Below are 26,923 nucleotides of genomic sequence, written 5' to 3'. Positions count from 1 at the left end.
CGTTTATCCTGCTGCTTTCTTGGTCTTGGTTGTCAACAGAGCATCCAACAGCTAAGCTCCCCAAATCGCAACTCCATCTCACCATCACCCCTTCCTGCTTCCCTGTCTTTCTCATCTCTCTCTTTTTTCTTTTTAGGGCCACACCTGCGGCATATGGAGGTTCCCAGGCTAGGGGTCGAATCTGAGCTACAGCGGCCGGCCTACCACAGCCACAGCAACGCCAGATCCAAGTTGCATCTGCCACCTACACCACAGCTCACGACAACACCAGATCCCTGACCCACTGAGTGAGGCCAGGGTGGAACCGGAATCCTCGTGGATACCAGTTAGTTTCATAGCCTGCTGAGCCACAATGAGAAGTCCTTCCTCATCTCTTTAAATGACTCCTCAGACCAGCTGGTGCTCAAGCCAGAACACTTGCTCTTGACATCTTCTTTCTCATGCACCATGTCTAGCCCTTCATCTGTCCTGCGACGTGTTGAAAACCTTCCTCTCCTCTCTGTTCTCACCGCCCCAACCCGTGCCACAGCAGCAACCTGAGCCACTGCAGTCCCAGCGCTGGATCCTTAACCCACTGAGCCACTGGGCAATTCCTACAAGTCTCCTTTTTTATATTTTGCTTTCTCCCCAGTGCTATTTCAAGACGATACCCAGCGAGATCTTGACAAAGATCTAAGTCAGATCACGACAATTCTCAATGCAAATTTTTTATTGACTTCCTATTGCAACTAAAATAAAATTACTTTCTCTGGCCCACAAGGGTCAGTGTCTTCCAGCCCCAGCCTACGTTACCAACCTTGACCTGCACTGTTGTCATTCACTGCATTCAAGCTGCAGTGGTCTCTTTTCATTTCTCCCGGTTCCCACCCCATGGCCTGGGCACATGCCCTTTCCACGGCCTGGAAGGCTCTTCTTCCCACCCTTTAGTTAGTCCTTATCACTCAGGTCTTAGCCGAAATATTACTCCTGTGAGAGATCTCCCCTTCACCAGAGTCTACGGAAGGATTCCTATGTGTGTTTTCTCTCTCCCCTCTGTTTCCAGAGCTTAGCACAGTGCCTGGCACACAGTGGGGCCTAAAGCATTGAGAAACAATCATTTAAACACATAGAGATAGATTGACTTTTTTAGTTTCTAAATCTTTAACTACAAGTAAGAAAAATGTGGAACATTAAACCATTTTCTACATTTAAAAAAAATTGTGAAACGATGCCATTTGCAGCAGCACGGATGGACCTAGAAACTGTCATACTGAGTGAAGTTAGACAGTGAAAGACAAACATCCTGTAGTATCACCTATATGTGGAATCTAAAAAAAAAAAAAAGATACAAGTGAACTTTTTTGCAGAATAGAAACAGACTCACAGACTTTAGAAAACCTGTGGTTACCAAAGGGGACAGGCAGGGGGGTGGGAGGGATGGACTGGGGGTTTGGAATTGGCATATGCACACCAAGGTATATGGAATGATTGGCCAACGGGGACCTGCTGTGTGGCACAGAGAACTCTACCCAGTTTTCTGTGATAGTCTATGTGGAAAAAGAATCTGAGAGAGGACGGATATGTGTGTATGTAAAACTTGGGTCACTTTGTTCTGCAGCAAAAGTTATCACAACCTTGTAAATTAACTATATTTCAATAAACCTTAAAATAAAATAAGAAAAAAAACCCATTGGAGCTATTTTCAGAAAGGTATACAGCTCAATATACCTCACCGAAAGGCAAAGGGTGCAAGTTTTTAAAAATTAGCACGTGGTTATGGTGTGATTTGGGGCTATTTTTAAAACAGTGATACATTTTCTAAACGGAAATCCTGGCTTACAAAAATGAACTGCTCTTTTTATATATTTAGGGCTCCGTTCACTAAAATGTTTAAATTCTTGGCTTCGCTCTTTAAACCTACTACAAAGATCACATTAGAATTCATTTTAATAGACATTGTAAGCACAGTATCCAATCTCATATGATCACGCTGGGCTCTTTTATTATGAGAATCACAGGAAACAGAGCCCAAGGCTGCAGAACAGTCATGGGGTGTACCTAAGGCTGGGGACGGTGCCAGCTCTATTGTTTACGGAATATTCTCTCCCCCTTTATCTGCAGTGTGCAATTGGTATTGACTTTTGAGAAACTGCTTCTTTGCCCTGATCTCCCAGCTGGAGAAAAACCTTCCATAATGACATCTGGCTAGAGAAAAAAAGGGGATCAAAGAAGCACATAAGGATAGAAAAATTATAAGACCTTGTTTCGTAAGTAATTTCGGGCCAGTCTGTTAGACCTGTTAGAAGGAAGAGTGTCCCACTTGTTCGAGGTCACCTTTTCTTTATCTGGGAAAGCTCAGTTTACTTCAACAGCGTCTATGCTTTTGCTATGGCAATGGCTCATGCAGCGTCTACTTAGCTTTTAACAAAATATCTTTTCAACTTTAGAACTCTTTAGGAATAAATACTGTTCACCAAAATTAAGATACATTTGTTTGTGATAAAGATCACTTTCCATTTTTTTCTTGTTGTTGTTTTCTTTTTAAAGAGGAAGACTTTAAATTTTTGGCAAATTGTTTTTTTTTCTTCCCCTCCCCCCAACTTTTAGGGATAGTACTTAAGGAGTTTTTAAGCATCGTAAGGAAAAAGAAGGAAGCTCAAGTATATTGGAATGAAATAAGACACATCTTCACAGCTTTTGACAGGCACTGTAAGTATCTATAAAGCACTTTTTTTTTTTTGGTCTTTTTAGGGTTGCACCCGCAGCATATGGAAGTTCTCAGGCTCGGGGTCGAATCAGAGCTGTAGTTGTTGGCCTACACTACAGCCACACAACGTGGGATCCAAGCCACATCTGCAAACTACACCACAGCTCATGGCAACACCGGATCCTTAACTCACTGAGTGAGGCCAGGGATGGAACCTGCATCCTCATGGATACTAGTCAGGTTCGTTAACCACTGAGCCACGACAGGAACTCCTCTCTAAAGTGCTTTGATATAAAAAAAAATCACTATTGGAGTTCCTGTTGTGGCTCAGCAGGTTAAGAACCCGACTAGTATCCATGAAGATGCAGGTTTCATCCCCGGCCTCGTTCAGTGGGTTAAGGATTTGGCATTGCCATGAGCTGTGGTGTAGGTCACAGATGGCAGCTTGGATCCTATGTTGCTGTGGCTGTGGTGCAGGTCAGCAGCTGCAGCTCGGATTCACCCCCTAGCCTGGGAACTTCCATATGCTGCAGGTGCAGCCATAAAAACAAAACAAAACAAAATCGCTATTAAGGAACCACGAATAGGAACATATACTTAGTTAATAAAATAATCAGTATATTGGGAATATTATTTTACTGTATTCGTTAGCTGTTACCTTAGATGGTGAATTTTTTTTTTCTCCATCATGATCTTAAATTCTTGACATTTATGATGGATGAAAGAGTATCTGCATTTATGTCATCGTACTTATGGTTTGCCTGCATTGTCATGGGGACAGCAGAAGGGCTGGCCATGGAGAAATATAGGTGATGACCACTTATACAGAACTGTGGGAGGCTACCGGGGCCTTTTTCTCTGACTCCTCCTTTGACCCACACATGATTGGAGGAGGTGTCCCCACCCCCCACCCCGGGGCAGCCGAGAGAGGTAGCTTCTGACCCCCTCCCCACAGATCACACGCAGGATCAAAAGACTAGTGGAGCCCAGGTTCACTATTTTGGCTGCTGCAATGGTTCCCTCTAAATATTAATATGCTATAATTTTAATACCAAGCAAGAAAAAAAGAGGAATTCTGAAGAATGAATTGTTGTGGCAGTTCACAAAGACTCAAAGCCTAATATCATTGTTGCTGTGTCTGTTCCTTAGTCCTGTCCCTGAAGCACCAGAATCGGCAAATGGTAGGGCTGGAAGAGACCTTTGGGAACATCTGGGACTGTACCAAGAGAGAACATACTAGATCATTAATTCTTCAAATGAGATCATCTCAGATTACCTTACTTGTAAAACTGACTACAAATGACTGCTTTTCTCCTAGTAATACATTAACATCTTGATGCAAATATTATGGCTGAAATAGCAGGGCATAGGGTTTATAGAAGTAAGTGAATGGTTTATGTTCTGTTTTCAAATAGATCGTGGCTATTTAACTCTGGAAGACTTCAAAAAAGCATTTAGGCAAGTGGCACCCAAGTTACCCGAAAGGATTATTCTCGAGGTCTTTAGGTAAGGCACCAAAATCTTTATGTATGCCCACTCCATGATTTACCATTTGCTTTGACGAGTTTTCAGTTTTATGGAGAACACTCGTTTATGTGTATTTTTCACTAGTGAGCATTTTCATCTCACAGCATATCGTTGTGATCCAGAAGAGAATTTTATAATTAGCTGTTCGTCTGTCCACACCCTTGAGGGGACTCAAGTGGGTGGGGTGCTTGCACACCCGGGAGGTGCAAAACATACTTGTTCGTAGCACTAGAGAGAAGCAGAAAGTAGAACTTCTTTGTATATGTATGTATGGAACGAGCCCCACCCCCCCACCCCCCGCCCTGAAGCTATATTAATACTTGCCATGGATGCTGGTATTCACCCTTGGTCTGTATTTCATCAGACACAGGTTACACATGATTCTTGGGTTGTCTGGAAAGGAGAGTTGGGTGGATCAATGGCGGCCCCTCCTTCGTTGGCTTTCAAAGTTGTTGACCCATGTTGCAGTTCACGTACACCTGACAAAGTAGATTTAAAGATTATATTATGGTACCTTTATAGACTAATCCCAACAAAATGGGCAAGTGTCTTAAAAACTGCAGACTGGAGGAATGTGAATTGTGCAAGCACAAGCTACCAGGAGAAAGTGAAAGAGCTGTCTCTTCTTTGACTGCTAACTGTGAACTCCTCAGCCACTGTTACCAGGTGTATTAATTAGGGTTCAGTACAGCAGTGAGAGCCAGAAACCCCCAAACAACAAAGCTCAAAAAAAGGAAACAATGTCCTCTTTCACATAAACATAAGGAGTCCAGGGCTGATTCAATGGCAACACAGATGTGAAGGACCTGGATTTCTCGCCTTCTTGTTGTTCTGGCTGACTCAGCACCTGGCTTTTCCCCCTTGCTTCAAGATGGCTGCTGAGGTTCTGGCCATCACACCTGAATTCTAGCTAGGTAGGGGCAGAAAGGAAGCAGAAGATATAGCCCTCTTTTTAAGTCTACCCATTATTTCTTCTTACATCTCAGTGATGAAAGCTTAGTTCCAAGGCCATGAGTAGCTGCAAAGCGGGGAGGTAGGTCTGGAAAATGTCGTCCGTGCTCTGGGCAGACATGTGCACTCAACTGGAGTTTCTGATACTGAGGAAGAAGGAGAGAACAGATACTGGGGGACATCTAGCAAGTGTTCCCATTTGGATAAATATAATTTCATGAAATCTGACCAGAAGCCAGCCCTGCTCAGTAGAAATTATCAAGCGGGGTATTTGAAATCAGGATCTGCACTGGCTGTCACTAACAGAGACATATATGAAATTCTTTTGCTGTGTCAGTTGTAAGCAGGTTCTCGAGCAAGTCATTGAAGAGAAAAGGAGCTCAAGCCAGAGGCCAGACACAGTGCCCCAGGACAGTGCTACTTAATTGATTCCAGAACAGCAAGTCCTTTAAAATATAGTAGCATCTTTGTGTACACTTTGTGATGAGATGAGTAATGAAAGTCAATGTATTTCCACCGCATGGCAGTGCTTTTTGACAAAAGAACAAAGAATTATTTCATTTTCCTTTTACAAAAAGACAAGTGTCCAAATTTGCTGACCTTTATGTGTTAAATGGTTTTAGGAGATGTCCCCTTATACTGCAGGTGTCATTTTGAAAAATACACTTAAATATAGCCCTTCAAGGTAGAAGTGGTGTTTTAACAATGAATGAAAAAGTCACCGCTTCTCAAAAGGAACCTTTGCTATAGGGAGAGCATTTTTGAAAATGGATGTTTGGAAATATGACTCTATTTTAGAAAGTGATGTGTGTCACCTATTAAGACCCTTTATATCTGCATGTCCCATAAGTTAAAAGTGGAATGTCTTAAGCTAGTGGAAAAACCATTGTACAAAGTTTCAGTGGTTTCAGGGCAGAATTTTTAAAAGTACAAAAATGTAATCACTTCAATAAGTTTTCAAGAGCAACTAATTGATAGCAAGAGAGACAGATATTTATTAGCTGAATTTCAATTAGCCATACCAACAAAATAATTAAAAAAAAAACCCTTAAGTCTTTTCATTATTAGAAGATGGAATTTGAAATCGAAGAGCTCTTTTGGTATCTCTGACAGCCCTTAAGACGAAGTATTAAAACAAACTGAACTTGAAATTGCTCAGTCACAAAGGATTAAACCAAGACATTCAGAAATAATAAAATATGTGAAATCACATCGTCCTTGTTAAATATTATTAACAATATCTGGTGATGGCCGAAAGCCATTTGCCATTAATAAGTAAAATATTTTTATCTTTAGTTCTTAAGAAATTTCTATATTATATTTTATAATGAACATAACATGTTCATGTTGTAGCACCCATCCATAATCTACACATAAATGTATTCGAATGGCCACAAATCTTCCTAGGACTGTGATCAAAAGAGTTTATAGAGACCACTGCCGTCTACAGCCAAACAAGGCATTTGAGTTAATTGCACATGACCTGCCTCAAGTCTCACTTGTATTATTATTTATAGCCCCACACTCCCTAACCCAGAATAACTGATGCATGAGAAGAATCAAATGGAGCTCTGACCCCAAAAGAGAGAGAAATATTTCCTCTGAGTGTAAATCGAAGTAGGCCAGAGAAACAGAGATGTCCGCCTTCCACAGGTCTCTGTTTCAGTGGTGCACTTACTTTTCAAAAACAAGGAAAAGAAAAGCAGCTGCTGAGGCTGTCAGTGATGCAAATTACGTAGCGTCTCTAAGATTAGACACTCAGCATGGGAGGCACTTGGATAGCTTGGCCTTAGTCAACCAGTGCAAATGGAGTCCATTCCCAGGCCCAGTTACCAAGAAGAAAGCTGATATTCCAGGACCCCTCAAAAGGCAGCCAGAGAGGGAGACTCCAATGAGACCAGCATCTGTGGTGTGAAGGGGGAAAGACGTTTTCATAATCTTCGATTCTTCGATTCTCCCCAAAGAAACCTCTGAAGACCAAGGGTAGTCTCTGTCGGAAGGACTTGCCCATGTCACACCTTCACTTTACAGCCAACCAACCACAACAATAAAAGCAACCAAAACAAACTGTCCAAAAAGACAGACTTGGGGCATAGGGCATCGAAGAGTTATTTCATTTTATAACCTGATGGAAACCGTGGTATATCATTCATTAAATCTGAGGGCTTTGTAAGAACTAAATGAGACATGTTCATAAAGTTTGTGAATTGCTGCCTAACTAGTCTGGTGGTGGTTACTCTAGCAATTTTATCATGAATAAAATAAACATGGTTTAAAAAATAATAAATAATATATATATCATATTATAAATATATATGTAGAGAGTCAGGATTCATAACATTCACATTGTGTTTCGCAATCACAGTCTCTTTTGTTTTAATCTTAGTTCTATAGTTAGATAGATTCAAAGCTCAGGTCCCGTCTTTGTGCTGTAGTTTGCGCTTAGCTAAAGTCTATCCTCTAGGTAGGGATCATAAGAACTATATTCCCTGGGGTCTTCCGTGTTCAACAGTGTTCATCTGGGTGACTGTCCTTGAATAAAGATACATAATGAATTGAATATTAACATTTTTGATTCATATTCTTTTTCTTCAAAAATGCTGATTGTGCTTATATTGGAAGTCTTTTTAATTTTTTTTTTTTTTTGGTTAATTTCTCTTTCTTTCTTTTGTCTTTTTTTTAAGGCCACACCCAAGGCATATAGAAGTTCCAAGGCTAGGGGTTAAATTGTAGCTGCAGCTGTGGGCCTACACCACAGCCACAGCAATGCCAGATCCAGCTCATGGCAACACTGGATCCTTAACGCACTGAGCAAGGCTAGGGATCGAACCTGCATCCTCATGGATACTAGTTGGGTTTGTTGCCACTGAGCTACAATGGGAACTCCTTTTTTGCTAATTTCTATTTCTTTTGCTTGCATTGTTCACCATGTCTCTCAGTATATTTTCAGCAATGTCTCTTCTCCTTTGCGCTGTGTCCAATGTGGCTTTTTTTTTTTTTCTGTTATAGTTTTATTTTCCTCTTACATTTCTTTGTTGAGCTGTATCTGCTGATGTTTCATTTCATTTTGTTATTTTGTTGTATCTTGTTTTATATCATCTACCCTAAGTCCTTCTGTATCTCTTAGCAACTCCCCCCCCCCTTTTTTTTGGTCTTTTTAGAGCTGCACCCATGGCATATGGAGGCGCCTAGGCTAGAGGTCGAATAGGAGCTGCAGCAGCCAGCCACAGCCACAGCCACAGCCACAGCAATGCCAGATCCTTGACCCACTGAACAAGGCCAGGGATTGAACCTGCATTCTCATGGATGCTAGGCAGATTCGTTTCCACTGAGCCATGATGGAAAGTCCTATTTTCAACTTTTTTTTTTTTTTTTTTTTTTTTATGGATGTGTTTGCTTTACTACGAGGAGCAGTTTTTGAGATTTTATTTTTAATAGGTGGCTGCTTGGCATCTGCTAACTATAGCTTTCTCCATATAAATTACGAAAACATAAAAAGTTTCATGTAAATTTTCTACCTAAGGAAGGCGTTTGAGGAATGTTACATTCTTAAACCAAGAGATGACATCGTACGTAAAAAACAAAATCAGAACTTGGTACTAATTTATATTATCTCTAAAGATAACATAAAATATTTAATATTTGGGTTTCAAAATTTTAGATTTCTTTCAGTGTTGGAAACTTACAACTTTGTTTTCCCCTTAGTGTTGATGCTCATGACTTGTGTATCTGTCATAACGACCAAAGCTTATTTGTAGATGATGGTTTGTTATTATTAAGAAATTCTTAGGAAACTCTGTTCTCTAGAACATTCTTTCTTTTTTTCTGCCAACTGCAAATAGCAGAAGTTTAAGGGGTATGAGAACTGAATAGTGCTGTTTGTCCAATGGAATGAATCTGAGATAACAGGCTGTTTCTAGGACTAAAAGTTTAAAACAAGAAACATCTTTCTTCTTTCATACTAGTAGAACTTAATGAAAACTTTGTAGTACCTTTAAAAAAAAAGTTCAAAGAGGTCACCAAGTGGCTCAGTAGTGGGTTAAGGACCTGACCTTGTCTCTGTGAGGATGCAGATTCGTTCCCTCGCCTCACTCAGTGGATTCAGGATCCCATGTGGCCACAAGCTGTGGTGTAGGTCATAGACCTACACCACGACTCGGATCCTGTGTTGCCATGGCTGTAGTGTAGGCCGGCAGCTGCAACTCCAATTCGACTCCTAGCCTGGGAACCTCCATATGCTACAGGGGTGGCCATTTAAAAGAAAAAAAAAAGTTCTAAAATCTTCAGTGATTCTAAAGAGTGCAGTGAAAACTATTTAACCTATCTCCAACATCTGGTCCCCTTTCCGAACTCATCTTTCATTCATCATCCCAAATTCCTGTCTCCCTGGGCATAACCTTCCCTTCGTGTGATGTGTGTTTATACTTCATTGTGTTGCCCTTGCTGGCAGTGCATTTCTCTCCTTCTTCCCTGTCCAAATTAGACCTATCTTTCAAGGTCCTGCTCAATAAATATACACACGAAAAGCCTTTTTCCCCTTTATATTGAACCATGTTGTTTCCTTTCTCTGAATTTTGATAGATGGTTGTGTCATTTTTTCAATCACTTAAATAAAAATACAGTGCTAAGCTTCTCTCCATAAACTACCACAAGGCCTTTGAGTTTACCTATGTCTAACTTCCACCCTTCTCAGCATGTTACCTTATACCTTCTAGCTACTTAATAACTGTTAGTCCACTGTCACTTACTCCAAGTACCAAGAAACAGTAAAATTTTCACTTATTGTTTTCTTTATGGTTCAATGTCTTCCTTATAATCTAGGAAAGAGTCCTTTTTCAAATGCAGTCGGGAGCTTTATATCCACATATGGCCTTACCGTCCATTTTTCTTGTTCTACATATGATTTTCATGAATTAATCTCTGATGGCCTCTCTGCTTTATTTTGGAGACATTTTCAGGCCATGATTTAGACCCAGCTGTTATCAGGGAGCCAGCTTAATGTTCTTTCTTGACTTTGCCCGCCATCGGTGCCCTGCGGTATTTCTGGCTGGCGTTTCTCTCGGCATGGCTCTGTTTGCTTCCCCATGCCTGGGAGCCTTCTCTTTCTCATCGTAAGCACTGAGATTTGCACTTTCCCACCACCTGTCAGTTGGCAAAAAGCTCTGGGAAGATGCTTCTGCTTTCCAGCCATGAAATGAAACATGGATGAGCAAAAGGCCCACCAGTGTCCAAGATTCTGAGTGTAGGCAGGTTGCCAGATAGTAATGCGATCAGAGATATTAAGGCACCAAAATGCTCTCTGGTCACAACTGGAGACATTTAAAGTTATATCTGATATTTTTGGTTTAAGAATCTCATTCGTATTACATGGGAAAGGTCAAAAATATGGAATATCCAGTTCTCCTTTGGGGAGTATTAAAAACTGGTTGAGAATAAAAGCATCATGAATTGTGGGATAATATATTTTCAGTGTCAGAGTGTCAGTGGGGTAGGGGCTTAAGGATGCAATTTTAAAAGGGAGTGATGTATACCCTCTTGATGGAAAGATCCCGTGTGCCTTATATCACAACCATTGTGGGGGAAGGGGCCCCCTGAGCTTGGGTAAAGTGAACAGATTCTTCTGTTCCACTGATTGGAAGAGTCTTCTGGAAACACGGAGCCCAGGAGTTTCTGTGTGGCTCAGAGGGTAAGGATCTGGCATTGTCACTGTAGTGGCTTGGGTTACTGCTGTGGCGCAGGGTCAGTCCCTGCCCTGGGAACTTCTGCATGCCGAGGGTGTGGCAAACAAAACAAAACAAAACAAAACAAAAACCAAGGAGCCCAAAGGAAAGTGATGTATGATAGCATTTATTTTTTCATATCATTTGCATCTCTTTTGAAGTTTTCTTTTCTTTTCTTTTTTTTTTCTTTTGTATTTTTAGGGCCACATGTGCTGTGTGTGGAAGTGCCCCAGCCTAGGGGTCGAATTGGAACTGTAGCTTCTGGCTTACACCACAGCCACAGCAATCAAAATTAGCAAGTTTTCCTTTCTTTCTTTCTTCCTTCCTTCCTTCCTTCCTTCCTTTCCTTCCTTCCTTCCTTCCTTCCTTTCCTTCCTTCCTTCCTTCCTTCCTTCCTTCCTTCCTTCCTTCCTTCCTTCTCTCTCTCTCTCTCTCTCTCTCTCTCTCATGGCTGTACCAATGGCATGTGGCAGTTCTCAGGCCAGGGATTGAATCTGAGCCACAGCTGTGACCTATGTTACAGTTTCAGCAGTGAGGGATCCTTTAACCCACTGCACCAGCCCTGGGATTGAACCTGTACCTCTGCAGCAATCTGGGCTGCTGCAGTCAGGTTCTTAACCCACTGTGCCACAGCAAGAACTCCTGAAGTCTTATGTTCTTTAGCTTCCTGTAATTCCTTTCTGGTGGCCACTGACTTGTGGCATATCATTTTTTTGGACAGTCGCTAACAGGAGAGAGTTTCCCAGTCATTAACCTGTGCATCAGAATGAATGTCTTATAAATATAGTGAGGTGACCTCAACAAGATCACAGTTACTATAGTGAGACCTACTTTGGTAAATATAATTGTTGATCTGGAAGTATCTACATGTCTCTCTATATAGAAAACTGTTAAAAAAAAAACAAACCCTAGAGATTGTATCTCATTCTTCATAACGACATCGATATCTGTTGGCAGCAATACCGCCTATGTGAGTGTAATGAGCACATAAGTAAACTTCTGGAGTTTCCAGTTTTTATTTCATGAATTTTTGTATCTTCTCTGCAATGGTGATGCCTTGGTTTTTATTTCAATTTTTTTGTTTCAAAAATTTTATTTTCAGAGATTCCCTTTTCTGATTATTTTCTTGCATGGGGTCACTGAATGGAGACTACAAACCTGTGTAAGCTTTTCAAGCTGACCTCAGAATTTCTTTTGTCTGGGGACTTTTGCATGTAATATATTAAATACAACTGCACCTTAAAAATTCAGCCGTAGCAATAATTATATGTTAATCATTTTAAAATGCCGGTTTTTCAGAGGGTTCTTTTGTTTTGTTTTTTAGGGCTGCACCCGCAGCATTTGGAAGTTCCCAGGCTAGGGGTTGAATCAGAACTGCAGGCCCCAGTCTACACCACAGCCACAGCAATGCTGAATCGGAGCTGTGACCCACACTGTAGCTCACAGCAACACCGGATCCTTAACCCCCGAGCAAGGCCAGGGATTGAACACGTGTCCTCACGGATACTAGTCTGGGTTCTTAACCCACTGAGCCACAGTGTGAACTCCCAAGGGTTCTTAATCATTTTGCTCCATGGACAAACTTATATCCTTGCCTTTGAGGGTAGTCCTTTTACCAATACACATGTTAGAATGGGTGGTGCAGAAATCGAAACTCAGAAACCAGACAAGAAAACAAGCAGAGAAGAGTTCATTGCAGAGATGTTCAAGTAGAATGTGTTCTTTTGGTTTCTTCAGTTAGGCTAATCAGTTCATGTTAACAAGGATGTATTATTTGACTGGAAGTAATATTTAATCTCCTTCACATTCAGGATGTCCTGATTCTGTAGTCCTCTCTCCCGTCCAGATGCAAATTCTATTTCTCCTTCAAGGCCCAGCTGTGAAGATAGTGCTCTTCTTGAAAGCTAGCCCTACCCTACCCCCCACCCAGCCCTACCCTACCCCCACCCCCCGCCCAGCGCTATGCTACCCCCTACCCACTGCTTCTCAACTACAAAAAGGAAATTGTCTCCTCCTTCTGCTGGAAACTCCTGATCTGTCATCAGTATCTTTCTTCTTTATGCTAATATGTAGATATTTGTATACATCGATGCTTTCCAGTGTTCCAACCTGAGCTTAGTGCGAAGAGACACGAGTGGAGTACCCAGCATCACTCTCCCATAGCACAGTTTTGTACCTGTCAAGGAAATAATTAAATTTTATGTAAATGAATGGCTTCTTCAGTGAACAGCTTTTTTGCTTTTTAGGGCCACACCCGCAGCATATGGAACTTCCCAGGCTAGGGGCTGAATGGGAGCTGCAGCCGCCGGCTTAAGGCACAGCCACAGCAGTGCCAGATTCAAGCCATGCCTGCGGCCTATATCATAGCTCACAGCAACATCAGATCCTTAACCCCCTGAGCAGGGCCAGGGATCGAACCCACATCCTCATGGATACGAGTCAGGTTTGTTTCCACTGAGCCACAACAGGAACTCCACGAACAGCCTTTTTCTTCTTTATTTTGTGTTTTGCTCTCCAGGTGCTGCACTGGCGCCACATTAAGATAGTGCAGTATAGTAAGACCTGGGCTAGGGATCAGGAGCCTTGAGTTCTGGTTTCTGGTCCCAGCTCGGCCGCTCACCCGTTTTTCCACAAACCACCAGAACTCTCTGGCCTGCCCTGTCCACATCTCAGAAATGCAGGGGCTGTGTTATGTGGCCCGGCTGGCAGGCTTCTTCTCCTTCCAGGACCCGCTGGTGGGGTGATCCATCATGGTCGGTGGCGTGGCAGGCTCCTTGATTCTCTCTGTGCATCCCAGATATTATTCAGACTCCACCACCGCGTGCATACAGATGTGGTCTGTCAGTGTGACAGACGGCTCTCTGGAGGAAATGACTCGGGTTGACAGCTCTCCAACCCTGGGTTTAGTTTTTGAGATGTCACCGTCGCAAGCGTTGTGGCTAGCCTCTCCAGCGCCTCGTCTGCATGTGTGGTTGAATACGCTGTGCTTGCTGGAATAGCACAAGGGCTGTTTCTGTGTTAATCCAGCTGTCACGTAAGAAACCGCTGCGATGGTTTCTTTCCTGGGGCCAAATGTTGCTGGCCCTTTCAGTCCTCCTTGAGGTTATTAATGGGTGCACAGCATCATGGGTCTGTTCATGCCGCTTTCCTTCATAGAAAGAGGAATCTGTCGCTTCCGTTTCTCTTTTATAGTAGCTAGCTACCTTCTGGGTGAAACATTTTTATAATATCGTGTCTTGTGTTTAAAAAATAAGAAAAGCCTGTATTTAATAAAATAAATGTATGTTTTATAGGAGTCATTTAAATTTACATTGTTGTAAGACGTCACACAAAAATAGGCTCAGAATTAAGAGTTACGCTTCAGGAGTTCCCGTCGTGGCGCAGTGGTTAACGAATCTGACTAGGAACCATGAGGTTGCGGGTTCGGTCCCTGCCCCTGCTCAGTGGGTTAACGATCCGGCGTTGCCGTGAGCTGTGGTGTAGGTTGCAGACGCGGCTCGGATCCCGCATTGCTGTGGCTCTGGCGTAGGCCGGTGGCTACAGCTCCGATTCGACCCCTAGCCTGGGAACCTCCATATGCCGCGGGAGCGGCCCAAAGAAATAGCAAAAAAGACAAAAAAAAAAAAAAAGAGTTACGCTTCAAAATTGCAGTTGTTCCCCTTAGACACAGCCTAAAACATCAGGACCAAAGATTTCTAATGCTGTATTTTGATCTATGGCATTCTGACCTATGAGTTCACTACCTCGGGTTTAGCGGTGTGGTCTACCCAGCTCCTACCCATGCATCCTCTTCCCTCCGGCCACCTTGAAAAGATACGTTCTCGTCATTCAAAGCTCCAAAGACCTAGGGAGCTTGTTTGCGATGCCGAATCTCAGGCCTCACTCCAAACATCCTGAATCAAATGTCTTTACTTTAACATGATCCCTGGGTGGGCGTTCCCGTCGTGGCTCAGTGGTTAACGAATCCAACTAGGAAGCATGAGGTTTCGGGTTCGATCCCTGGCCTTGCTCAGTGGGTTAAGGATCTGGCGTTGCCGTGAGCTGTGGTGTAGGTCGCAGATGCGGCTCGGATCCCGCATTGCTGTGGCTCTGGCGTAGGCTGGCGGCTGCAGCTCCGATTCGACCCCTAGCCTGGGAACCTCCATATGCTGCAGGAGTGGCCCAAGAAAAAGGCAAAAAGACAAAAAAAAAAAAAAAAAAAAAAGATCCCTGGGTGATCCATATGCCCATTAAAGTTTGAAAATCAGTGGTCCACCCTCTTCATTAAATTTTGGATAATGAAAGTAAATTAGTATTACTTTTTTCTTTTCTTTTTCTTTTTAGGGCTGAACCTGCGGCATATGGAAGTTCCCTGGCTAGGGGTTGAATCAGAGATATAGCTGCTGCCCTACACCACAGCCACAGCACGTGAGATCTGATCTATGTCTTCAACCTACACCGCAGCTCACAGCAATGCGGGATCCATAACCCACTGAGTGAAGCCAGGGATCAAACCCGCATCCTCATGGATACTAGTCGGGCTCATTACCACTGAGCCACAATGGGAACTTCCAGTATTACTTTTTCTTTTTTGTCTTTTGTCTTTTTAGGGCTGCACTCAAGGCATATGGATGTTCCCAGACTAGGGGTGGAATCGGAGCTGTAGCTGCTGGCCTACGTCACAGCCATAGCAACACAGGATCCAAGCTGCATCTGTGACCTTCACCCCAGCTCACTGCAACGCTGGATCCTTCGCCACAGCTCACTGCAACACTGGATCCTTAACCCATTTAGCAAAACCAGGGATTGAACCCCGTGTCCTCATGGGTACTCATTGGGTTCGTTAAGCATTGAGCGACGACAGGAACTCCGAGTATTCCTTTTTCATGTTACTTCTTGACCTCAGTAAGTTTTCATCCCCTACCAGATAACCTCCAGACTCCTTGCCTGGCATACCACCCCCTCCTGTATCCATGGCCTGCACCCCTCTCGTGAGACTTGGATTTCTTCTTGTTATAATACCCCGAGCCGGTTCATCAGCATGTCACACACCATGAGATGAGATTGATTTGCTCTCTGTCACATCTGTACCCAACCTTTCCCACTGCTGTGCATCCCAGGAGACCTTGCCTTCTGCTTCATGGACAGGGTCATGGCTTCTGCCTGGTTTCTTTTTCTGCCTTCTCGTCAGTTCCAGAGTTAGTTCTATTTTCCTTCAGTTGGATTTCTTTGGAATAAAATCTCTTCTTTTTGGCTTTTTTTCTAGTTCCTTCCCTTTTTTCTTATCTCATCCCCTCCCCTTCTTCTAAGAGCTTTCCCCATCAGTCATCCCTCCTCCTTTTTTTTTTTTTTTTGTCTTTTTAGAACCACAACTGCGGCATATGGAGGTTCCCAGGCTAAGGGTTGAATTGGAGCTGAAGCCACTGGCCTATACCACAGCCATGGCAATGCCAGATCCAAGCCACATCTGCGACCTACACCACAGCTCATGGAAATGCTGAATCCGTAACCCAACGAGCAAGGCCAGGGATTGAACCTGTGTCCTCACGGATGCTAGTCAATTTGTTTCTGCTGAGCCACGACAGGAACGCCTCATTCCTTCTCTTGTTTATAACCTCCATCCCTACTGGCAGAGATGCTGTGGTCTCCTCAGACTAGAAAGGTACACCCCTCACCTGAGTCCCACCAGGTTGTCCCCCTGTCCTTTTTATAAGTTTTTTTTTTTTTTTTATTGTCAGCTTCTCAGGACATTAAGCACTCTCCCTGGGACCGTGCCCTTGATGCTTGCTCGTCTCCAGCTTTCGTGGCACCTCCCAGTCCAGTGACAGTGACAGCGGCCCCATTCATTAAACAGCTGCTAGTATCATCTTACTGAATCTGTGTGGTCATCTTCTACATCAGCTTTATTCATACCCATTCTACAGATGAAGCTGAGCGCCTTTATCGCTCATCTCAGGCCAAACGAGACTGACTTCTCACTTATTTTATCTTTTGGGTAGGAAGAAAAGGCATCGGAAATTGACAAATAATCACACATTTTTATTTGATGACAGTCACATTGCTGGCACTTGTTAGCAGACAGATGTTTTTGTTACACCTCAAAATTGTATTTTTTGATTTAAGAATGCTGTTGCTTAATAATAATAGAATTTTCAGTTAAAATGTCTAAACGCACTTAGCTTTAAGTGTCATTCAATAATCACGCTAAAGGAACATATTCAGAAATAACAATAAAACTTATAAAATGGTTTTCTTAATCCAAGTCTTCTTATTGTTAAGGTTCCTGGTAACTCATTCATGATTTCAGATGGAAATCTTCCCTGCCTTGGAGATGGCATGACCAGGCACCCGTCCAAAGAGAGGAGGGGACAGCAGAAGAGTCTTATTCTTATTTCCCTTTTGCAGTCATTTAACTGTGTTTGCCAGAGAGAGAATAGTCAATGAGTACCTGAGTGAATGAATCGATGAGTAAATAAAGGAGCAAAGGAGTAGAATGAAGTTGATCAAAATTTGCATGTTGAAGTTGTGTGTTAAATTGGGTAGAGCAGCTGCTGGCCCTGCATTTTATCTGAGCCTGTTGCAAATTGTCTTCTTTTCTGGGCTTTCCATTTCAGATGTAGAGTCAGAGGCTTTAAAACATACGAACTTGACCACGCATTTGTGTAGACATTTAAACTGCTGTCATCGTAAAATTATTACGGTAGTTTTAAACTCTGTCAGAAAGCTTTTAACAGAACTCTGTTATCAGAGTCAACTTGAATCAATTGGGTGAAACTTTCTTTTCCTTTCTTGCGCGTTGTCTACTAGAGAAGTTTCTTTTAGTGACCCAATTTGTTAGAGTGTGGTGCCATTCATTCTGCTGGTTACCAGTTCGGCATGACAAGTGGCCGGATATCCTTTTCATAGACACCTTCTATCCACAGATCGGTTGTTTGGGGGAAAAAAAATTGGACCTAGTTCTTCAGGAATACTTATTTCCACAAGCTGATGTACAGAAATCAGATGAGCCCCTATGGTTCAGTTGTGCTGTCTCTACACTGGCATCCATTGCTAGATGGGTCTCAGTTAAATAGGAGGGAAAGCGCAATGGCAGTACATATTCACATGTTCATATATCAGCATCCATCTCTGAGTCAGGAATCTTGATGAAAAAAAGATAAAAATTTATTTATTTATTTATTTTCTTTTTAGGGCCACACTCATGGCATATGGAAGTTCCCAGGCTAGGGGTCCAATCAGAGCTACAGCTGCCAGCCTACATCACAGCCACAGCAGTGCTGGATCAGAGCTGCATCTGTGACCTATACCACAGCTCACGGCAATGCTGGATCCTTAACCCACTGAGCAGGGCCAGGGATCAAACCCTCGTCCTCATGGATACTAATTTGGTTTGTTACCATTAAGCCACAACAAAAACTCCTCAAAAATTTTTAAATGTGAAATTGCCTCCTCAATCATTTTTAGTTCCAATTAAATTAATGTCTTTTGTGGACACTGTAGGCAAGCATAGTATTCAATACCACTTAGTTGCTATCTCTCTCTTACTTTCTAATTTTCATTTAGTTCTTAGTCTTTGCTTTTTAGTGTGAGCTTATGGTAGAATAAATCAAATTAGCTTTAGTGGGTAGATTTAGTTTTCTCTAATAACTTACTAAGCAAAACATACCTTCTTCTTAAGTGAAAAAGCCAAAGTGGATTATTTTTTATTTGACTGACAAGGAAAGGCATTTCTAATTTTATTTAGTGATTGAAATAAATTGCTTTACCATAAATTAAACGTGAAATATCTATATGATCTTCTTTTAATGAACAAAGCCCACTGAGAGCCAAGCACATTTGTAGTTGGTCTCTTTAGCCAGTTGGTGGTGCTAAAAATTCTGATAAGAAATTAACTGAAAGGAGAGGAAGTTAGCCCAGAGCCTTTCTTAATAAATGTTGTCTTATTAGTTTTTGAAAAATTAGTACCAAAAACGTATGCCCAAATTATTGCACCTTCTAAATTTAGGAACTAAACCGAGTATCTCTGATGGACGGCAGAGTACATTTCTAGTAAACTTCTGTACATATGTCATTGGCTCCCATAGGATTTGCCTGTCGGAGATGGCATAGTTGTGTAACTCCCGGCTCCATTCTGGAACTCGCCCGTAGCCTGCTGGCTGGGGAACAGAAGTGAGGCCAATACTGTGTGCTAGTGCCGTATTCCTGGGTCTATTTAGGTGTGGAATTTAGAGCTAAGAAGTACTATTTTGTATTATTACTACTTTTTTTTTTTTTAACTATTAATGTGCTTTTTGTGGACTAGGTTTGTTTAAGCCTTTGTTTTTTAGTGCCTAACAAGTCCCGTAGAGCGATAGTCTGTTGCCTGAATGTGTCCTGGAGATGCGGCCAGAAAAACAGAGGACTTGGAGTTAAGACGTCAAAGGTCTGGATCCATCAGTCAGATCTAACCAAAGATGTTACTTGTACTAGTCTTAAAAAAAAAAAAAGGCCTTACTTAGTTATACTTTTAAATTTTACACTGGCTAAAGCACCTAAGTAATAGCATTTTATGATTTTATTATCCCATTGAAGTTTTCTTCTGACTTGTTTCAATCTTCCAAACATAGAATATGCTATGGAAAGCTATCAGAGTTTTAAAAAGTAAAAAAAAGTAAAAAAGAAACAAAGTCGAAAAAATGTTTTTAACAGATAATCCTAGAACTGACTTTTATGATATTATAAAGACTATTTAAATTTAAATAATCTTCCTTTCACCTAGATAAAGACTGCCTGTCAATTCAGGAAGTCAGGAAATTTAAAACCCTAGAGCAGGTTTGAATTTCCCTACATATTTCATAACCGCCCCTTGGTCACTTACATCTATTTTTTTTGGCTACACTCATGGCACATGGAAATTTCCGGGCCAGGGATCGAATCTGCGCCACGGCAGTGATCTGAGCCACACGTCACCAGATGGCAACACTGGATCCTTAACTGTTAGGCCACCAGGGAACTCCCTGTATCAGTTCTTTAGAGCTCAGTTTTCCCAGCTTGTAAAATGGGAATAGTAATCACTTTTCCCCAGAGTTGGTGAAAGATGAGATCCCGAGGGTTTGTTAGGTGGTGTTTTCCCGACACTTCCCTCCTTTGAGGCAGAGACGGTGACTCAGTTGTTTTTGAGCCCCACACGATACCCCTGGACTTAGCCAGGGCTTTAGGGCAGGAAGTCCTCTTTGTGTCCGGTAATGCCTCGTGCTCCACTAATGAAGAGATATTTCTAGGTTGTAACATTTCACAAGGATTTTGCAGACTCAGACTCGTAAAAGAGCTACTCAGATAGATCTGGTTTTCAGCTATTTGCCTGTCTATCCTTGGGGATATTGACTTGTTGGTGTGAATCTGCCTAAACGTGTAAGACTGGAGACGCAAGTATGAGATTTCCAAAAGGTAGGATAGCAAAGGCGTTACTAAGAGTTTGTTCATCCATCCATTTGTTTGCCCCACAGACTTTCACCGAGCATTACTCTTCCAGAGATGAACTCCAGGAGAGCCGCAGCCCACCTCTGAGAGCTGCAGGCATCAAGCAGCCGGATGCTTCTGTTTGGCAGGAATTGATGCGCAGCCCTTATTTCAGGCACAGCAAGATTATTTAAATTTAAATATTCTTTTTAATAATATTATAAAACTCAGTTCTAGGATTGTCTGTAACAACATTTTTTTTTTTTGCATTTAAAACTCTGATGGTTTAATTGAATTTTCCACAGAATATTCTGTGTTAGAAAGATTGAAACAAGTCAGAAGAAAGTTCAATGCAATGGTAATCATAAAACACTCTTACTTAGATGCTTTAGCCAGTATATAATTTAAAAGCGTAAGTGTGTAAGGTACGTTTTTTTAGAAATAGCACAACTAATGTCTTTGGTTAGATCTGATTGGTTCAGATCTTTGATTCTTTGAGATACACAATCAAGGAAGCAGGTGGTGGCAGAGATTTTAGAAATTCAATATACCTTCTCTCATTATATAGCTCAAAAAATGGAGGCTAAGTGAATTTCATGACTTATCCAAGGTTACACAGACTCAGATCAAGACTCACATCTCCTAATTCCCAATTCAATGCGGAGGCATTATTTTCCCATCCTCGGTTCTGCAAGATGAGCCTTTTTGGGTGTAAAGAAGGATAAGTGGGAGTTCCCACTTCGGATCTGTGGGTTAAGGATCTGACATTGTCTCTGTGAGGATGCGGGTTCAATCCCTGGCCTTGCTCAGTGGTTTGGGGATCTGGCATTGCTGCAAGCTGTGGGGTTAATTTGCAGATACTGCTCAGATCCGGTGTGGCTGTGGCTGTGGCATAGGCTGCAGCTGCAGCTCTGATTTGACCTCTGGCCCAGGAACTTCCATATGCTGCAGGTGTGGCCCTAAAAAGAAAAAAAAGGCAAGCGTATGCTTGTTCATCCTCAATAAACTTTCGTACTAAACATGGAATATCATTCCTGCCCAGTTATCAGGAAACTTGCAGTGTAAGGGAGGCAGTTAATTAAGGCGCTCCTCCGTACCTTCCAGAGCAGAGCTGGAGAGGGTGCACACACCAGGCACATCACCTGCAGACCTCAGCCAGAGCAGAGGCGTGCCTGGGCCGGTTCCATGCAGAAGCAGGCCGGGTTTCCACTCGCCGGCTGCCTTGCCTGCTTCTCGTTTCCCGAGAGACAAATGCTGTCCTAGGCCGCAGGTGTATTAGTAATTTCTGAGTTTGTTCCCCACTCAAAATGACCTCATTGTTTTGTGCTTCTTTTCCATAATTATACAGTAACAGGAAAATAAACCAGCTCTGCGTACAGCCCACAGCAGAAATCTCATGCTCTTTATGTAAGTTTGATTTATAGACGTGTACTGCAGAGCGGAGTGACTATGAAACATTCATCTTCCCATTGCTAGTTGCCATGGAAATCAAGTACACAGAGCAGTGTCATTCCGGCCCTGGTGATGCCTGCAGTAGTTTATTCCTTTGTTGTTCTCGTTTCTTAAGCAACTGCCTCGCCTTCTTTCATCATTATAATTAATCATGCACACACGTTTTTATCTTTCATCTCAAGTACTAAAAATGTATGACAAAATTTGGAAGAATTTAAATGTTCTTGTGGCTTTAAATATGCATTTGTGATTTTCCCCCTCAGTCCCACTGGAAAAATAGGTCATGTAAGGGAAAAAAAAAACACATATTAACGTACAGAAACCTCAGTAAAGACAGCAATATAGAAATTTAAGGAAAAAGCATTGCCACACGAAGAAAATCTTAAGGAACTTCAGATTCACAGTGTTTGGAGCCAAGTCTGCATTTTGAGTTAGGCCACCAAAAAAAAAAAAAAAAAAAAAAAAAAAAAGCCACTGAGCTATATATTATCAACTCTCCTTTCGGTTTGTTTTGTTAGTTTCCTTAGGGGTTTAAACAACCTAAATACTTGCTGGATAGACACAGTAGACATTAAAGAGTAGGAAGCCTTTTTTCTTTAAAGGCTAATGAAGTTCAAAAATTTTTTACAAAATAAGCAAAAGAAATTCTAGTCAGTCTTCCTCATTTTTTTTTTTTAAACCATTTTACCCCCTTTTAACCTAGCAGAGTTCATAATACATACCATGGCTGCCATTAATAAGTGCTGGTTGATTATCTGCCTTCTTTGATTGGGTTTCTGGCCCAGTCTGTTGGTTAAGAGAGCTTGTCCTGGACCAGCTCTGCATCTAAATCCCCACCCCGTTGCATGTTGCTATGAGACCTTTGAAAAGTATTTTAACTTGCCCTGGTTTCCTTATCTGTAGACTGGGAAGCTATGACCTTGCAATAATAATGGGTTGTTGGGGGCTTGACGCGGATAATTCATGCAAAGGGCCTACTTCTGGGCCTGGCATGGGATTAATGATCAGGCAGGCGGACTCTTTGGTGGTGGTGAAGCTTATCACTATGTGGATTACAATCCTGTGTTTAGGATTATGGTGAAAATGGAGTTTAGGGAGCGACTCCAGCATGGAGCCCAGGGCTCCACCCCCAGCATCCAAGTTCACAGATAATTGCCAATGCTTTGTTTGACCTGGGCTCCAGGGGTTGGGTTCATCTCAACACTTTGAGTAATAGAGTGGTAGCCTAGAGGTATTTACAGTGGTCTTTCTACCTGCAAATGGGGAAGAGAAGGCTCCTGCAGGTGTTAACAAATTTCTCCCCGACAACACAACAGGACGGACTTGCGGACTTGTTTCTTATAACTTGGCTATGTATGGAGGGCATGAGGCGGGCACAGGGAGGGAGCGGGCTGCCTGTTTGTGTCTTGCCAGGGGAACGTTCTAGTGTTTGTCTACGGAGCCTGAAATAACGTCTGATCTGCTGCTGCCTCTCCACCCACCGCTCCCCATGTCACTTACAGTGGTGGCAGCCTTACCCCCATCTTTCTGGAACTGAAGTTTTCCCGAACTGGTAGCAGAAGCATTCTTTGTGGAAATTCACCCTCCTTGGCAGTCGTCCAGGGCATGCGGCAACACCTATTTATTTGATTTAGCTTTTGTTTGCTTAGCCTTGTATTTGGTCTGTTTTGCTTTGTGCACTTCTTCCTCTCCCCCCCCCATTTTCATGTTTAAATCCCTTAGACGTCCTTGCTGTTTATTTTACTAGCTGGCTTCATAGTGCTGCTAAAAGTTGTTTGCTTTAAGCTATCATGAAGTGAATAGCCTTAGATTCCTTTGTCTTCCCCCCCACCCCAGCCTGATCCATCGCTTGTGAACCAGGGGCCCTTTTGTTAATGGTTAAAGCGAAATGGCCTTTATCGTTTCCCCTTTGCCGCATTCAAAGATGATGCCACTGCATCCACGGCTCTGTTGCATTACCTGTGTTTTTCCCTGGCTACTTAGTAGGCGCGGTTCAGTTCCAAAGACACATAGCAGTTTAACTTTTCTGAATATTGCGCTCGCCCTTCTCGCTCATCCTTCCTGCTTCTCCTCTTCTTCTTGCTTTTATCTTTTCATGTGATTAAAAACTCTGGCGTGAAACCATCTCGTCTTCTGTGTGAAGCTCTCAACACCCCAGGTGACATGGGCACTCGGGAGACCCTTATATTTCTGTGACTGCATTGGACACGTCGTGTATAGCTTTCAAATCAGTGACTGAAATTTAGACCCTCTCTGGACATTTGGTGATGTATCTGAAACCTCCTTGGGCCTCAGCTGGGGTGGGTGGCCCCCTCTTCGCACTTCCTGAGCACTGTGTGCTCTTGTCTTCTTTTTGCTCCTCATTTACTGTCTCTGCCCTGTGCTCGGTCTGTCCTCAGGCTTATAGCTTACTTTGTTTTGGAAACAAATATTTGTTAGCATCCACTGCATTACAGACCCTGGGAGTGTATGAAAGCAGACAAGACAGACACCACCCTGCCTTCTGGAAGCTCATAGTCTTATAGAGGGGCTAGGAATTTAGAATCCAAGATGGTGAGTCCTGAAAGATGACCCCTAAACCCCATGGGAATAGACAGGAAGGATGCTGAATGAAGGCTGGGGGAAGGGGCACCCAGGCTGACCTCAGCGGAAGTGATGGCTGCTGGGAAACTCAAGAGTGTCTTCTGGGCAGAGCGTGCACCTGCAGAGGTCAGCAGGAGAGCTTGGCCCTTTGAATAACCAGGATTTGTTAGCTCTAGCCAGTCTACCCTTGAACACACTTGTTTTTGTTTGCTTGGATGGGTGGGGCCAGAAGGATGAAGGCAGAGTGATGAGACTGGAGAGCCCAGATCACGAAGGGCCTGATAAATTGCTGAGAAGCTTGAACTTGATCCTCAGGACCACAGAAAGCCATTGAAATGTAGGGAAGTAACACGATCGGATTTGTGGTTTACCTGGTATCTCTTATTACAGTGCGAAGAATGGATCAAAATGTGGCCAGAGTCACCTCTGTCTGGGTTGAGCCCAGTGACCTCTGTCCCATACTCACCTGCTTACCCCCACAGAGTGCATCCAGCTCAGCACACCCAGCTTCTTGCATTTTCCTGATTAGCACGAAAGCTTGTCCCAGACTCGAACTCCCCTTTTCTCGCTTTCTGTTTTTGAAGACCAGGACTCTGCCTTCCCCCAAGCTCCTGGCTGATTCTTGCTCTAAGATGAGTGTGTCGTCTGGAACATGGATCCCCCAAACTCCTGTTGCCTGGAGAGTCCATTGCTTTGCCTGCTACCTTGCATTTCCCCAGGGTTTGGGGATGTAGCCTGAGTTCATTGAGTTCCTTTGACCCCCTGAAATTTATTGCAGTTCACATGATTGGCCCTTCCTGCCCAGCCACTTGGACTCAGACCTGCTCTGCCCTGCCCATAAAGATTTCTTCTAGCCCTTTTCCCACCAGCAGTTGAGTATTCCCACTATTCCCCACTGATCCCTCTTCCAACCCATGTTGGACAATAAATGTGGGAAGATGGATTGAAATAAGATGAGTTGAACAAACTGAAAAACTTTGGGAACGTTATTTAACTTCTTTTTGCCTCAGTTCCCTTATCTGTAAATAACAGATGTTAAGAGAAGTAACATCAGGGAGTTCCCTGGTGCCCTAGTGGGTTAAGGATCCAAAGTTGTCACTGCTAGGGCATGGGTTTGATCCCTGGCCTGGGAACTTCTGCATGCAGCAGGCGTGGCCAAAGAGAGAGAGGAGAAGTGACATCATAGAGTTGTTTGAAGGATTCAAAGAGTGGATGCATATAAAACACTGTACTTGCCCCATAGCAGGCACTCACTCTTTGTTAATATTTTTATGAAGGTGTCTCAACTAACCTAGAGAAAGAGGCAGGAGAACATAAAAGGGTTTTCACTTCAGGGATAATTTGCTGCAGGCAAATGGGTATTCATCTTAAAAGGGCCACGCCTCTTCACTGTGAGTAATCGAGAGATGACGGTAATACTAGACCCTCGGCTGTCTGGGTAGTGACCAACCTGGCTTCATTTCAAACCTGAGGTTTTATTCTGTGTGATTTTCGTTCCAGAAATTCTGGGAGTTTTCATGAAACTAAGTTAGCTTCATATTTCCCAAGTTAGGCTTCATTCCCAAAGACAGTCGTGATGTGTGCCCCAGCTTTGCAGTCTGGGCCTCCTAGGACCTGCCTTTCCTCCTTAATAGCAGTTATAATAGCTACTAGCTGATATAGCAGGAGAAGACAACTCTCCCTAGGTCTTGGTTTATCCCCTAAGTATTTACCAAGCGCCTTGTGCAAGGCACTGAGAAGGGTACTTTCAGGGCTCCAGGAATAAATCAGACAGGGACAGTCTTTCCTGGAGTGACAGTAAGATAAATTAGGAAATGGTACCTACTGTAGCAAAACAAAGAGGCCGAGAGGGTTTAATTCCAGCCAGGGTCATCCTGGAATTTAGCAACTGAGTTAGGATTTAAAGACTCCCTCGGAGGAAAGGCCTGCAAGAGAGAGAACAGCATGGACAAAGAGTGGGTGGAGGAGAGTCGGAGATGGAGCAGGAAGCTGAGCAGGGAGTGAGCCACAGAGCTGTCACGTGTGAAGTGCGTGCTGTAGGCCGAGCCCCGTGCTAATGCTCTGCTTGTCCTGACCCTGGTCCTCGCACCAACCCTATGAGGTGCCTACTCTTGTGACCCCCATTTTGCAGATGAGGAAACTGAGGCACAGAGCAGCCAAGGTAACTTGGCTAAGATCACATTAACGGATGGAATTTGGCTTTGACCCAGGCCGACTCCAGGTTGGAAACACAAACAAGCACGCCCATCAAGCGAGGGAGAACCTTCACCTGCTTTCCCTTGTGCCTCTTGCCCCAGGTGTACCCTTGAAAGGGATTTTTGAGTCTCTTTTATCAATCAGATCTACTATAATTTATAGATTTTGAAGGAATCATTTTATTTAAAGGCCTTTTCCAGTTCAATTTCAATAGAATAAAGATCTGGACAGCATATAAATTTTTACAGTCGAAAATAGACCTATATAATCTGTGGCTATAACCCTTTTCATGGACCTAAGGCTGTGAATATATGAAAACACTTTAGCTGAATTGTACATTCTTTTTATAAAATTCTCTGATTCCTGACAATTTGGTCATAAAATCTTTTGA

General features: G+C 42.9%; 1 protein-coding gene across 14 annotated transcripts in view; it reads left to right on the top strand.

Moving 5' to 3' along the window:
* Positions 1-26,923, top strand: part of EFCAB11 (EF-hand calcium binding domain 11) — a 191,497-nt gene that overhangs the window by 16,604 nt on the left and 147,970 nt on the right. For 9 of the 14 annotated variants that reach the window (XM_021099597.1, XM_021099596.1, XM_021099595.1 and 6 more), the window contains 2 exons: positions 2,587-2,688; positions 4,102-4,192. In XM_021099597.1, coding sequence (XP_020955256.1) covers positions 2,587-2,688; positions 4,102-4,192 — 193 coding nt within the window. The other 5 variants (XM_005666385.3, XM_013978375.2, XM_005666383.3 and 2 more) reach the window with 5 other exon arrangements.

Source organism: Sus scrofa, chromosome 7, assembly GCF_000003025.6.
Source record: "Sus scrofa isolate TJ Tabasco breed Duroc chromosome 7, Sscrofa11.1, whole genome shotgun sequence".
Classification (NCBI taxonomy): domain Eukaryota; kingdom Metazoa; phylum Chordata; class Mammalia; order Artiodactyla; family Suidae; genus Sus; species Sus scrofa.
The sequence above is the reverse complement of the archived record's forward strand: the minus strand, read 5'-3'. Positions and strand labels throughout refer to the sequence as shown.